Consider the following 16,208-nt stretch of genomic DNA (forward strand, 5'->3'; position numbering starts at 1 on the left):
ATATAATGGGAATACCAGGCTGCGTTTTGAGGCTGCAGAGATATTCAGCTCTTAGTCAGATCCCTTGGTCCGTAAACTTTTTTGGTCGATAGTACATAAGCGTGAACTTGAGCTCCAGCACAAATACACCGTCATCATTTCATCGCCTTGGTTTCATTGTGATCATTCCTAGTTCCTCATGCCATCTTCATAGTTCTGCTGGCTTCATTTTGTCATTTCATCGTCGTCATTCCATTGTTGTAAGCCCGCCATAGTCATGCTGTCGTCGTGATACTGTGATCATCCCAGTGTCGTCATTCGTGTGATCCGCATGTTCGAGTGCCACAAGCTTACGCTGAGCGAGGCATTTTCCGGTGGAAATGCATCCAACTTGGTATGTGCTCTATACATGCAAATCGTGGCTAAACAAGAGCGGCATTCTTCGCAAATACCAATGCAAGCTTTGTTTAAACCGATTCTTGCACCGCGTGAAATCTGCACTTTCTTGGTTTTCTTTAGTCATTCCATGCAAGCTACGAACAAGTAACTTGCCCTCAGACTGCCTCAACCAATTCATTCCCATTTAGTTTACTCTTGTGATGGCTTCAAAGGCCGCACGTGCATATATATTTAAGGGCTACCTCTGGTGAAAAATTGGGCAGTGCTGGCTAAATGCAGTTGGAATAACCCAAATTAGCAAACAAGTTGTGTGTTCGAATTGAAGAAAATTAAAATTTTAGCAGCATCAATTTTATGACAATGCCGACATTAATGCTATTAGCATTGAAGCAATGCACCGTATTGAAAAATTCCTCACTTAAGTGTAGCTGACTTCAATTTTTCGTTACCAACATCTTAACTTGTCTGTAGCTCAATGGTCCTCGCTCAGTGCATGCTCTGGTCCCATTTTCTTAACTTCATTTCTTTCTCTACTCTCAACAGGTCTTTTGATGCTGACTTTTTCACTTCTCTGTAGCCTACTTCAATTTTCTGTCGCCGACTTCATTTCTAGCCTTTTGTTCTGCTTGTCTATCCGGGCACCTATCCAGTGGCAGATACCCATTCTGGGGTATCTGCCACTGGCCAAGAATGTTGACATACCTAGTGCCCAATTTGCACAACGTCTATTCGGGCCCATACCCAGTGGCCAACGACCCGCCACAATGGTTTACCGGCTATGATGTTGCGCTGCTAAGCACGAGGGTTGCGGGATCAAATCCCGGCCACGGCGGCTTCGTTTCAGTGGGGGCAAAATGCAAAAATGCCCATGTTCTTTGCATTGGAGGCACGTTACCCTGGTGGTCAAAATTAATCCTAAGTCCCTCAATATGATGTGCCTCATAATGAAATCGTTGTTTTGGCACGTAAACCCCAGAATTCATTCAGTGGTCAACGTTGTCATTCTTGAAACCTGCCGCGGTAGCTTAGGAGCTATGGCGTTGCGCTGCTAAGTTCAAGGTCAAGAGTTAGATCCCGACTACAATGGGTGCAACAATCTTTTGTACTTATATTTAGGTGCTAATTAAAGAACCCCAGGTAATCAAAATTAATTCAGAGTCCCCGACTATGGCATGCCTCGTAATCATATTGTGTTTTTGGCAGATAAAACCCCAGAATTTAACATTTTGTTTTTGTCTGTTCTTACACATAAGCAGTGACCCTAGTTGATGTGAAAGAGGTTAGATACAGACAGACATACTGAAAAGTGCGTGGTCACCCAAGAATGCTTATCGCATTAAATCTACCAAAAGGAGATAAGAGGAAGAAAAAAAACTCATCATTGCCTGGGTTCATCTTTCTTGTCCATTGTGTTCTTTTGTCACTATTCGACGCAAACCCATACCTGCTGCAGCTGCACGTGACCAACACAACTAGCAAGAAATGTTGAATTTCATGCCCAGTGTCCGTTTTACGGGAATTGTACAGTGCACAGTGTCGGCCGGTAAACTGCACTAACAAGAACACTGCAGGAAAATTCATTTCCATGCCCATTCATCCTGTTTTTCACCAGCATAAGGAACTGTGCACTGTATGCCATCTAAAGCATACAAAAATTCCGGTAATACCCATCTCATGATAAATGTCGATGTTAATGAAATTAGCATTAAAGCAGTGTAGAGACACTGTATTGTTATTGCTGACACCAAGTAGCAATGTCACTGCCAACCACAATGTCAGATTATACCACGACACAGTATATCTAGTTGTAATCGCTGCGCCTCAGTTGCAACTTCGTAGCATCCTAGTATTATTCTGGCTGCAACTTCCGTTGCAATCTCTCTCCATCAAGCGGCCATGCTCGACGTGGAGATGTCTGTTGTGAATAGGGTGCTATCGCTGTAATATATTCAAGGCAACATAGCCCTTGTGTCACCTTGGCACATCCATTACGGGTAATTGGCCAAGAATGGGCACATATCGTTATCATATGCACATGCCGAAACTGTCTGTTCGGGCACATACCTAGTGGCCCAATCTAGTAGACAACTGAGGTCACTGTGTGAAAGAGGTTAGATGCAAACAGACATACCAGAAAGTGGCTTAAGTTCCCAAAGAATGCTAATCACATTAAAGAAGGATGGGAATGAACAAGACCCTGCAGAACAGTGCTTTCAGTGTAATGGAACAAACATGATCAACGCCTTCTCACCTTTCTACCATATGAATTGAACTAGAGTTTGAGAGAAACCCATGGTGCACAAGTTCATATTTTGTTTTGCAGGCTGCTGCTTCAACAATGAATAATGTCATATGTACATGGGAAGTGGCATGGTGCAATGTTTTCAGCGCCTGTGTGCACTTTCATGTGTACTTAAGGTAACAGATCCTTGAAACTCTATGCAATTTGCAGATCCTATGCAAGTTGTGGCAAAATAATGTTATAATAGTTAGACCGTGTGTCGCAGCCTAGGTTAGGTGAGGCGCTATTTTTTAAGCTGCTTTTAAATTTGATCACGTTATAAGTTCATATGTGTTTCAAATAAGCTTAACTACACTTTATGATACAGTAGACTTCCGATAATTCGATCTCGACCGAAAGTCCCTGCCAGCGCCCATACATTTCTATGGGCCCAATGTTTCATTTTTTTCATTCCTAAAATTGACCTTTGCCAGATAATTCGAACTTGACCAATCAGCACGCCTGCTCCTGACCTCTATGGTGATCCCTCCTTTCGGGGCAGCGTCCGTCTCGGCGGACCTTAGAGGACAGTCAGGGCTGGGAAAAAATACCTTGCAATTGTATCATGATACAAGAGACCCAGGCAACATACTTGAGATACATATACAAGATACTATCGCAATTATTGTGTCCAATATGATACTTTCATTTTTATCTTAAGATACTTCGATACATTCACAAATTTCTTATTACAGATCTACATATTGTAGCAGCAAACGCGTATGCAAAAAAAATGTTTGCTTGCAAATTTCTTAACTCCGACCAACCTTGTTACACTTGAATGAAATGTCTGTTAGTATCTCAAAATTTTTGTCTTTCTTGCTCACAGTATAATATTTTCATTCCGAAACGATTTATTGGGGTTGCTTTAGCTGTTTAACATGAACCTCTATGTGCTGCGCTGTCAGCGGTTTGTTTGTCACTTTTGTAATTGATGGGAATCGCTGCTCTGCTTGCCGACCAGTTAGTGGGTTGCCATCTAATTACAAGAATGTCAATAAGAAGCATCTGCATGATGGCGCAAATACTGCTGTGGAGTTTTACCTTGTCCATTAATATATCACTGTTTGTTGAGATGGCGTGAGTGCCACCACGTTACCCTGCTCCTCCAATAGGGACGCGCATACCTCATCGCCTACCCTCGCTGGAGAGCTCTGGCAGAAAGATAGAAGAATGTTGCTGCCTTTAGTTTTATTCAGGTGGCCTAGTGGCAGCATTATCAGCTTGAGAAGCGGAGTTCAGCCAACGTTTGTAGTTTCGCATGGTGATGTTGCGATAGCAGTACCTTGTATCTCAAGACACACGATACATTCTTTTATGTATTGGAAATACAGATACTGATACACGTTTTGCCAGACATATCATGATACAGATACAAGATAACCAGAGTATCTGAGATAGCATCTAAGATACATGCATCTTCGATACTGCCCAGCCCTGGGGACAGGGAATGCGTTGAACGCACGTTATCACTCGTCAGAAACGCCTATTTTCGGCCTGCCCCAGCTTGAAATGTCTGATTTTGGTACTTGCCCAATTCTAGCAAGCAGCTTCCTTTTTCAAGAAAACTGGGCTGAAAATTTCCTGCGCGGTAGAATCTCATACAAAACCAAAACTGCCTTCGCAACGTTCATATGCTTTGCCGCATAGCACGGAGGTATTGCGGGGAATTTGCCTTTAGAGAACTGGCTACCATTGTGCAACACATAACCCTTGGTTCCCCCTCACATAAAAATTTGGGTGCGTGTTAGATTTTTGCTTTGTTTGAGAGCTTTATTATCTTTACTATGTTAGTTACTTTGGACGCATAGAAAGTGGGTGAGCAGTTCGATTCATGGGGCGTGTTATAATTGGGCAAATACTGCCAAATGAATCAACAATGTGCTCCGACGGTTTTTCTGCATCGTGTTTAATTCGTCACACCGGATATTTCGATTAATTTCGTCGGTCCCGTCAGGGTGAAATTAACGGAAGTCGACTGTAATAAAACATTGCATACCACTGTACTTTAAGTAATACTGTACCATTATCTTTCTTACAGGAAACATTATATATACACTGTGATCATATTTAAGTTTTATGGAGTTTTTAAAAATCGCCGGTAGCAGATCATGTAATTCTTGCCCTTGAGCTGGATTATTTGAAGAGGTGGACATTACTAGCACAAGAAATCGAAGCACATATTCAACTGACTAACAAAATTTCACTACTCCTAATTAATCACTTTATGGCACATATTGCAGTTTATGAATTGTAGCCGATGAGATGTATCCATTTGAAATGAATTTCCATGAAAACACCAGTTTCGAGATATTATTTCCGAAAGTGTGATACATGGGCATTCCAGTTACTTTCGTGCTTCAATGCATAAAACAGCGGTTGGCCAAAAAAGTGGAACAGTGCATTTTTATGGAGAGCTTGATGGTGCATATCTCCAAACTGATGTTATCCTGGAGATTCAAGTGGATACGCCTTGCAAACTCGCTGGCTACCATTCGTAAATTGCAATATCTGCCGTGAAGTTATCAACAAGTTAATTAGTTAATTTTTGTTCATTAATTAAATATGTTTCAATATCTCGTGCAAGTAATGTCCACCTCTCTGAATAATCCCGCTGAAGGACTAGAACTATGTTATTTGCAACAGGCGATGTTTAAATATTCTGTAACACTTAAAGCTTATCACCACACACACACACACACACACACACACACACACACACACATATATATATATATATTTATGTGTGTGTGTGTGTTGAATGTGTGTGGCATATAGGTGAATCTAAATTATTCACTGGATTTTATTAACAGATGCACATACAGGGTGTCCCAGCTAAATGTAGCGAATGTTTTAAAAACGACGGAGTGTGCTAGGAGGCTCAAACCAACTCAGTGGTGTTGAGGATCGCGTGTCCTAGCCTGCACAATTTTTTTCGTTTCGTGAAGTCAATTAATTAGTATAAACTAATTGCCTAACTTATTAAATATTGACTTCACCAAGAAAGTGCTAATACGAAAGTTGAAGATCACTTTTAAAAATGGCCGACTAAAGTGTTTGCAAGTAAGTACCATTGATGGAGCTTCTTGTAATTGCCTTTAAAGAAAGCCCGCAAAATACAAAAACAACCACGTGATAGCGCCACTATTTCAGCGCTCCCAGACGATCGATCAAGAAATGAAATCCACATATTTGTACAACGGTTCCGCGACGGGCTTGGCGTTTCAGGTGGCCGCAAGGCACGCGCCAGCAACTCTCGCTAGTAAGATAAGATCGCGAACGAATAGAACATGACAAGTGCATTTTCCTTCCCGATTAAACACTTCTGCGGTCAAGATTACTCAATCCCGAGCTTCTTTTCTTTTTTCTTTTTCTTACTTTGTGTGTTAGGGCTTCATTACACAAGCGGAGCGAATGATATGTTTATGCCACGTCACGTCGAAGCACGACACACCTTCATCACTGCCGCTTGATCGCTCTGTGTGCCCGATCGCGACAGGGCACGCGAGCGAGAAAAGCATGTACTGATCGGTTGTCTGGGGGCGCTGAAATAGTGGCGCGATCACGTGGTTGTTTTTGTATTTCGCGGGCTTTCTTTAAAGGCAATTGCAAGGAGTTGCATCAATGGTATTTAGTTGCAAACACTTCAGTCGGCCATTTTTAAATGTGATCTATAACTTTTGTATTGGCACTTTCTTGGTGATGCCAATATTTAAAAAGTTAGGCAATTAGTTTATACTAATTAATTGACTTTGCAAAATGAAAAAAATACTGCAGACTAGGACACGCGATCCTCAACACCACCGAGTTGGTTTGAGCCTCCTAGCACGCTCCGTCGTTTTTAAAACATTGGCTACTTTTAGCTGGGACACCCTGTATATGGTGCAACCAACCACAGCAGCCACTTAACATGTAAATTACCAACTTTTTAAGTGCCTTTCTAAAGAGCATATAAAAACTGCAGAGCTTTGCTGAGGCAGTTTCATTCTTTAGGGATTTTTTCGTTATGCAATTGTTCTCCCAAGATAACTATGTTCACAGTTCTCATTCAATGTGCTAATATGTACACAGAAAAAGGCCAAAGCATCCTGAAAATGGTCCAACTCTGTTTTGATCAAATGGGTACAAGCCTGCTGATTGCTTTTTTTTACCTTCCTTCTTTCTGTTCCAACTGGTATACTAGGGTGGTATACTGGGCGGTAGCCTCCACAGGATCGCCTACCATGAATGAAGTGGGAGTATAAACATTCCAAGCACATTTACTCGCGTTTTTAATATTATAATATTTGAGCCGGCCAGCCCAGCAGCGTTATAGGAATCTGTCGCACGCACATGTATGCTGACCATATGTATTTCATAAATATGTGTACTACACAAAGCGTGGTTGCTCTTCCCCAATGCATAAACACTCATTTCAAGTAACACTAGAAAGATTCGTATTTCCCAGTTCTTTCCTTCAGTCACGTCACATTCTGGCAGGAGTCACTCAGGTCACACGTAATCAGGTCCACTCACTCGCAGACACAGGATAGTAATCTGCATAAGATTCTCTTCATTTGCACTTGGCATTGCCTGAGAAGAATCAGCACACCATTTCTTCAAAGCCAAAGATTGAAAAAAAAAAAAAGCCAAACTTGTTTACCCTGTCGCACATTGTTCCTTTGAAAGCAGCAGTCGGTGGTGCTGCCAGCAGTGCCACGTCCACAAGCAGTTCGCTCTACAGCCACTCCACGAAGAACTAAATGCGCTTTAACAAGAATCAGCCCTAATAAACTACATGACTTTGGGATCAAGCATCTGCGTATGCAGCGTCTGACAAGCATGCATCAGATGCAAGTTTGTCTAAGGTCCTGGTTTCTTAAAAGTGGCACATTAAAACTTGCCAAAGAAGAAAGAAAAATTTATATGGACTCTGCAATAGTTTGCAAAGTTGGCAGATCTGTGCCATCTCTCAAGGTGCAGCAGAGCTGGGCTGCTGTGATGGAGGCACAAGCTGATCCAATGCTGCATGCAAGGCCGTCACTTTGTCGTGATCAGGACCCAACTTGCCCGCCAGGTCATCAATGGCCGCATGCAATGCCTGCAATCGAGCACCGACTTCCTCAGAACCAACTGCGGCAGGTGTTGCTGTTGGGAGTTCCCCATAGAAGCTGCCAGGTGATGCAAACACTGGAGCTGGCTGGAGCGCATGTAGTGAGAACGGCTTGTGTTCAGATGATGGCACCTCTTGTGTCACAATGGGGGCAGGGTAGTAGACGGTGGCCTGAAGGACTTCAACAGTGCGTGCAGTTTCTGGTGACCCTGGCAACCCCTGATACTTGTGCCCCGAGAGGTCCTGGAACCGGTCCCTGCCTACCTCCACTTCGTCTGCCTCCGCTTGTTCTCCCTCTGTCTCACCATCCTCCTCTTCTCCGTCCTCCTCGTTGTCCCCGTCCTCTTCACCGGAACCTTCAGCCACACTTTTTGAGCCGCTTTGGTGTGTTCTTTCTGCGTTTGGCCACACTGCGGTTGGGGCTTTGCGGTTCAATCACTACCTCCACGGATCCAGCAGGGATAATGGCTGGACCATGCTTCTCCTTGAGGTGCCGCACTAGGTTGCCACGCAGCGTAAACGTGCTACTGCAGTCGGGACAACGGTGGGGCTTACTTGTCTGATGGATGGCCATGTGGGCGCGCAGGTTGTGCGCCCTTGCCAGGCCCTTGCCACAGACACTGCATGAGTATGGCTTCACATCAGCGTGTGACACTAGATGCATCTTCAGCGTCTGGGGCTGCGAGAAACGCTTGCCACAGCGTTCGCAGCCAAACCTGCGCTGGGCCTCGTGTATGAGGACGTGCCTCTCCATGTTGGCCTTGAGGGAAAAGGCCCTCCCACAGACAGGGCAGGGGAACGGTTTCACGGGGCTGTGGGTGACAAGGTGATTGCGGAGGTGGTGCTCCTTCATAAAGCGCATGCCACAGTCCGGGCATGCAAAACGGCGCACCTGCGTGTGCACCAACATGTGGTCCCGCAGCTGACTGGGATACTGGAATAGCCGCTCGCACACTTCGCACTGGAGTCTGTGTGCCGGCGGGGCAGGAGCACCTGTGCTTGTGCGCAGCAAGGGCGGGGGGTGATGCTTGGCAACATGCGCGGAGAGGTCACTCGGAAATGCAAAGCGCCGGCCACAGATAGCGCAAGGCAGGCAGCTGCCACCATGAGTCACCAGGTGTCTCTTCAGGTGGGTCACCTGCAAGGACACAAGTGCTTTAGAAGGATGTGAAAGAAAGCAATAAGAGTGACTAACGGTACCTTTGTTCACACTTTCCTGCAATTCAATCCTTTGTAATTTCACAGATAGACAATTCGCACTAAAATTCATAGTTACGCCACTGATGATGAATGCCATCCATGGCAAGCTGTCTTGAACTGGACAGCACAGCGCAGGTGGACTAGTTATAAAGAATACATGTGTCAAGTGATTTTTTAAAATGTAGAAACACAGTAAAAGTCACCTGTGGTAGATATTGCAATTCTGACACATCAGCTGGTTTTCTTGAAGAGGTGGGCATTACTTGCACAAAAATTGCAGTGTGACATTACCTAATTAACAAAGCTTTACTAATTAAGTATTCATTTATTTGCTTTAGGGCACAAGTCCTAACTGCAGAACTGAACCGAAGCTGAATGAAGTCATGCCCACTTAGCAGAAATAACTGCTTAACACCACATTCAATAAGGACATCCTCAAATTTTGTGGAGACTGCATTAATGTTCCAGTCATCACTTATCAGCACTGGATTTTCCCACTGTGCTGAGAAGCACCAGTGGCAAGCCGGGGTAGAATCATGTTACTGGCCAGTATCAGCAGCACAGGGGAAGAAAGTTTCCTTTCCTACATGGTTGGCGCAGCAGTACCAATCTTGCCACTGAGACTGACTTCAGCATTAGGAAAAGTACCCAAGCAACAGCATCCACGGTGCTACTGCTGTACACTCTGAAGATCACTCCTCAGAATCGTGGTTTATTCAGGAAGATTGACATAAGTGGCTTTGCTGGATGTTGGGTTGTGATATTGCAAGGTCACACACGTCTGCAGAACTTATTTAGGAGGGTAATAACATGAACATAGGACATATATAACCTCTTCGCTACCAGTTTCCACATTTGTGGACACTTTTTCCAAAGTATTCCTTAGCAAATAATTCGGAGGCATTAAAATTGTGCACCTTTCTCAGCCTTGTCTATGATTTACCCGGCTGCTAAAGGAAGACCCCATAGCTCAGCTGATGTGGCCATTAAAACAAAAAGAAGATGGCCGCGAGCTGCTCCCGGCAATTTTTTTGCAGATCTTGTTCTGCACTACCGGTGTCCACATTTGTAGACACTTGTATGCTAGATCTAGCATACAATTTTCCCTTTAAAATCTTCACCTTCCTCCACCTTTCAAATTATTGCAAACCTCACGTGTTAACTAACGGTGGTGCGGCATCTTCCTCCTCCAGTCAGACAGTAACCATTCACAGAATACAAAATGAAGTCTGTAGATAAGTGCATGCATGTTTTCCATCCTAATACTGAACCCTCATTCCCCATCAACTCTCATAAGCACTACACAGCTTATGATACCATCATTGAGAGTATTTGCTTTTGTGTAGGAATGCTTGCACAATTCAGGTAGTTACTTAAGAGCATCAGCAGAAAGTCTAACTGTGGAATTTTTGATCTACGGCCTCAGTGAACTGTGTAAAACTGAGCATCTTGTTTAGTAGTTTCACACTGCTGCAGTGTGCGTCAAACAGCAACAATATAATGCCTGTTTGTTCAAAAAAATTAATTATTGGGTTTTATGTGCCAAAACCACAATCTGATTATGAGGCATGCCGTAGTGGGGGACTCCGGAAATTTGGACCACCTGAGGTTCGTCAACGTGCACCTAAATCTAACTAAGTACACGGGTGTTTTCGCATTTCGCCCCCATCGAAATGCGGCCGCCGTGGCTGGGATTCGATCCTGCGACCTCGTACTCAGCAGCGCCTGTTTCTTCGACTATGTATTATGACACATTTTACTGTTTTACAACCTGATTCTGACAGATGGGTTACAAATGTGTCACTGCGTCCTCTGGCCTCAGCAAGTTTGTACTGCAATATGGCGACCGGACAGTAATATTGGCTGACGCGTGTTCCATGTGGTTCCCGATTGTGAACAAGGCTCTCGTGAAGAAGCCAAAACGTCGGGCTGTTTTTACTTTTCTTTCTCCTCCCCCTTTTTTTAATGGCCAAGGTTTCCTGATGGTGTCGTGTTTCTACACAACCTTGCCACGATTACAGATTAAAGGAAATACTCCACTGTAGATTCTAATGTAGTTATCGTGGGGCTTCAAACTGAATGCGGCGATGCCACGGCGAAGAAAAAAAAATGCCGCAGTTTCACCCGAGAGGCGAAGCATCAATTGCGATAGCAAATTAGTAGTGAGCTATACGGAGTAAGGATTGTAGTTTTATCAGCTGTATAAACTTGGACATGCAGCAGCAATGCGCAGAACTGTTGTTGACGCCGTCGGCGTTTTGCCCGCGTTCGCACCGAACGCGCGCGGCGTTGGTGACTGTTGCCGGTGCCTCTGGGGGCGGCTCGGAGGTTTTCGACGAGATCAGAACGGCACACTCATCGAGCAGCGTCGGAAGTCTTTACCACCTTCTCGCCTCGCAACGTTTTTATATAGATACGCATTTGGTGCCACAGCTAAACCAGCAACGCGCAGAACTGTTGTCGACGCCGTCGGCGTTTTGGCCGCGTTCGCACCGAACGCGCGCGGCATTGGTGACTGTTGCCGGTGCCTCTGGGGGCGGCTCGGAGGTTTTCGCCGAGATCAGAACGGCACACTCATCGAGCAGCGTCGGAAGTCTTTACCACCTCGCCTCGCAACGTTTTTATATAGATACGCATTTGGTGCCACAGCTAAACGTCGCCTCCCCTCCCTCCCGTCCCCCCACGGCCTTTCGCGCGACGGAAAAAGTCGCGTTCGCTCTCCGCCGTGCGTTCGCTCCCCGTAAAAGCGCGCGTCCCTCGCGCACATACAGCATACGGCGCGCGGCGACGATCTCATCGCCGTTGGACTCTATACGGAACCTCACGGCGACAGCTACGGCGATGACGACGCCGACGGCAGTAATCCGCTTGAAGTGTCCATATAATTTCTATCGCAATAAAAAAAAAAAAAATTAAAAAAAGCAGACGAAATACGTTCCATCTTGGTAACTGCTCCAATGGGGTAGTGCACCACACCTTCGGTACAGGCATTACAGAAATTAGGCAGCTGTCGACGGCACCTACTCGGTGATCGTAATTACCATTCACCGACACTGCAGCTGATACGGATGGACGTCTCACCTGCAGGAAGCTGTGGTCACAGTGCGGGCACCGATGCGGTCGCCGACCTTCGTGGATGAGAAGGTGCGTGTTCAGGTGTGCCTGCTGCTTGAATGCTTTGTGGCACACTTGGCACTCGAACCTCTTCACGCCAGAGTGGCAGAGCAAGTGTGTCTGCAGGTGGTGCTTTTGCGCGAACTGCTTGCAACAGACCTCGCACTTCCACGACCTGACGACGCCGTCCGCCTGTGTAGGCACCACGGCAACCACCACCGACGTCGCATCTTCCTTCAGCTGGCAGTAAGGATCGTTACAGTAGCGCGGTGCTACCACCGCCGTGCCTCCCGAGTCCGTACTCGAGTACGAGTCGGCCGTGAGCTCGGCGCCGCGTTGTGTGACGCACAGCCCCTTTAGCTTGGGATCGCCGCCTCCGTCAGCGTCGACAGAAGCGGAGTTGGCCGCAGTGGTGGTGGGGACGACGGGAGTACAACAGCCGCTCCCGTTGCCGCTTGCGACTGTTCCATTCGGTCCGGTGTTTTCTGGTTTCACGCCACCGTCAGGACCACCGTTGAAATCTTGTACCACTACTGGGGCGGGCGCAGCTGAGGGAGCCGCGACGCACACGGAGATGCCGTTCTCCGCTGCCGGCTCCGACGGGCACAACATGATGCGTTCACATTTGCCAGCAGGCGGAGGCGATCCTCAGCCACGAGTAGCGGTTAGCAAACCGCAGGAAACAGCTGATGCCCGATCACAAACGGCCCGGCTTCCCAGGTGAAGCGGCCGCCAGCGCCCTACAAGAACGTCGGCGTCTTCGGAAGAACTGCTGGCGTCTCGATCATGGAGTGTGCCGTTCAGAGATGGTAACTTCGATGCCGCATACGACGACGAGGAACGTAGAAAGTTTTTCACGGCAGCATATCAGCGTGTGGCCTCACAGTAACTCGTAATCGAACGGCTTGCTTACGCGTTTGCATCGACTGTTCCGAACAGTTGCTAGTCGCCATAGCGGAACTGTACGCCATCGTCGCCGCCGCTAACGCCGTTCTGATTACGGACAAAATGGCTTGTCGACGTAGATTCGCAGATCTACACGTTCTCGTCAGCAAATAAATGGTATTGTAGCTTGCGACATGCTTCCTTCAACAAAAGTATATTTGTGAAACTTGTGGTAGTTTAGCCTGTTTTGCAGGCATTGGTTTTGCACAATGAAGCCTCGGAACGCGTCTTGATCATGCTACATTCATCATAACAAGAATGATTTATTTTGTTGTAAAAATAAAGTTAACCAAGGGATTTATGTATTTTCTATTCTTATAAAAAAGCGTAAATAGTGTTAACGTGTAATTTTTTTTTATTTCAGTCAACACAACGCTTGTGTCCGCAGCGCCTCGTAGTTTACCGCGGCTTTTAACTTTATGTTTATTTTTTGCAGCCGACCCAGGCTGCTCTGAGTTGTTGTGCTTCGCAGTGCGGCACAGAAATGTTAAATATGTTTCAATCGTATGCTGTGTTGAACGCCCCGCTGCGCTAAATATTTGTGCTGTTTTTTGCATACTGTGTTTGAAGGGGACGCTGTGTTTTAGCCGTCAAGCGCACTTATGACATCGAGGAGCTCTCGGCTGCCTAACCCAAGCCAAGAGTATTGAGGTAATTACTCTACTTTAATTAACTGTATTGACGCATAGGGTTTGGCTCCCTCAAACTCATTTCATCCTAGAATAGCGAGATGCAGCAGTTTTTTTTATTATTATTATTGTGGGAACTTCTCTACATAGGCTGCACGTCAACCGCGTCCCGAAACAATCAGCGATTGTCTTTTGTTACTCCGCGTATCTTCAGGTCGTTCTTGGTGCTCTGTCGAATAGGCACATGTTCTCAAACACTCACAAACTGTCACGATTCTCCCTTTATTTTGTATGAGACCCGTGTTTCACGAATATTCATATAATTGAGAAGGCGATTATATATGCACGCCTCTGTCATCTTCGCAAATGTAGGTGATCTCATCTTTCTGCCATGATGCAAGCTTCCCCATTTATTTGTGCTCTTCCCTTTAAGTAGTTGAACTCACGAGTTCGTTAATTATCCGACCATACGTTGTACTGCCGTAAAGTGCATGTTAGAAGAGCCCGCGTTGTGGAAGCGCAAAGCGAAATCGAACATGCAAATGACAGGGGTGCCGTTTTAGGTTACTGTATGCAGTAACTTGAAATAGTCGCACTGGTGCTATAGTAGATATAAAGAATATCTTATTTTAATTGCGAAGAGATTCTAAATCATTACTCGAGGTGTGTTCTCAGAAAAATGAACCCTGCTGTTCAATAATTTCCTGGAATTTGACAAGTTCCACCGTGGCTAGTCGTTTTTCTTGCGCCTCTAGCTTCGCGCTCAGAGGTACAGGAGATTATAACCGATGTCTTTTGCCCACAAAAGCTCGTACGTTCTGCTGCGTCTACGTATAATAATCAGCTCATGTGTTTCCAGATTGCATTAGTTGTAACTTGCCCGCATACTCTCGGATCACTGAGATCGCCACAGCAGGGGACCACACACAATGTGAACACAAATTGTGTCGCAGAAATATTTGTGAGGTATTTGTCACGAAAAAGGATGGACCCACCGAAAGAGAAAAGTTTCACCCTCATGAAGGGAAGCAGGTTGTAAGAAGCATGGACATTTGTAATACACAAATAGATGTGGGTAGAAGTAAAAATAAGCACAAAAATGGAAGTATAAACACTGACCTTACTAATAATGAGACACATGCATTTCGTATGTACCAAATTCATACAGGGAACCAGGCATCAAATAAGCTTATCTTAGAAAGCAATAGGTGAATATTCTGTACAAACAACTTGTACTAATAATTTTTTATAGCATTCTTACATCCGGCTGTCCTTCATTAAGTGTCAGCTGCAAAGGTCAGGCTTGTCACAATATGAAATTTCCCTTATATACCACTTTTATTTGCAGATGGATCAGTGCGCGATTATACGAGACGGGGCATGTGTGTTGCTGTCACTGGATCATTAGCATACAGGGCTTTTGTTTTAAATTACCTGAATGTTGTAACAGTCATGCTAGCTTAGTATAAGTTCATTGCTTTTGCATTACCAGGCGTCACTGTCAAAATAAAATGGGTATCATATAATTGATGTTTCAGGGCCTCCATGGGTGCCTTGTTCACACTCAAGAGCAAAGCAAGAGGTTCTGATTACTTATGCACTAGGTGGCACAGAGTGCGGATGTATATCTGGCAATTTTTCAAGTGTCTTATGAAATGTCTAGTTGTTTTACATTTGTAACCATGCTTCAATATATCAATTCTTTTTAAGTGAAGCTTTATAGGCTCACAAGTGTCGGTGGTGGTGGTTCACGCTGAAAGGTGGACCGATCCTGGTGATAGTGCGGAAAATGTCCAAGCTCAATGGCACATATCAGGGACAAAAAAGAAAGGGAGAGAGAAAAAAGATAGATAAGGAGAGAAAAAAAGAAACTAAAAGAAGGAAAGAAAATCACCACAAAGGTCAGATTCACACATGGCAAGCTTCGCTTACCCCCATTTTCTCGACAGGGGAAGGAAGGGCTGGTGATTTTTGTATCCTCCCCCCTCCCTTCTTATGTAATACCCTGAAACGGGCCTGTAAGGGTAAAACAAGTGATGATGATGAAGGTTATCCTCGCATCCGGTTTATTGCATGTATTGTTAACATAATCCATAACTCTAAAAGAAAACATGAAGACAGACACTTTTCTGTTGTGATTATGCCAGCAGAGATATACACCTAACTCTTTTCTACCTAACGCATAAATGGTCGGACCCTCTTGCCTTGTTCTTCACTTTAAACAAGGGACCTTCAGTGGCCCCCATACATCAATTATGTACTTAATCGTAGTGCATAGCCGAAGGATCGTTTCATTTTGACCATTTACTACCTCGCCTGACGAGTTTCCAGCGAACATTAGACTACCAGGCAGCATGTAACTGTATTGCAGTGCACCATATACTAATCATCACAAGGCAGGTGCCTTCACATGGCTCAAACACTGCTGCATAAATGGTTGATTTTGTGCCTTAAGTGAGAGCAACACTTTGGCTCATGTGCTTTAGAGCAAGACCAAAATAACAGCACATGTGAATGCGTTCTTTGAATTGTACCCTCTTCTCACATGAGCCCTATCCACTTTATGGAT

At 45.1% G+C, this 16,208-nt stretch overlaps 2 protein-coding genes across 2 annotated transcripts in view; one reads left to right on the forward strand and one right to left on the reverse strand.

The window, feature by feature from the left end:
* Positions 1-3,302: 3,302 nt before the first annotated feature.
* Positions 3,303-13,239, reverse strand: LOC119442833 (zinc finger protein 366-like). Its single transcript, XM_037707871.2, is given in 3 exon segments — positions 3,303-8,111; positions 8,113-8,889; positions 12,033-13,239. Coding segments are annotated over 3 exon segments (1,923 nt in total). The 5' UTR covers positions 12,678-13,239; the 3' UTR covers positions 3,303-7,610.
* A 190-nt stretch (positions 13,240-13,429) lies between these two features.
* LOC119442834 (semaphorin-2A) overlaps positions 13,430-16,208 on the forward strand; it is an 86,028-nt gene continuing 83,249 nt past the window's right edge. The window contains exon 1 of the mRNA XM_037707873.2: positions 13,430-13,661. The gene's annotated coding sequence lies outside the window, so the exon portion shown is untranslated. The remainder of the gene's footprint in view (positions 13,662-16,208) is intronic.

Source organism: Dermacentor silvarum, chromosome 2 (genome assembly GCF_013339745.2).
Source record: "Dermacentor silvarum isolate Dsil-2018 chromosome 2, BIME_Dsil_1.4, whole genome shotgun sequence".
Classification (NCBI taxonomy): domain Eukaryota; kingdom Metazoa; phylum Arthropoda; class Arachnida; order Ixodida; family Ixodidae; genus Dermacentor; species Dermacentor silvarum.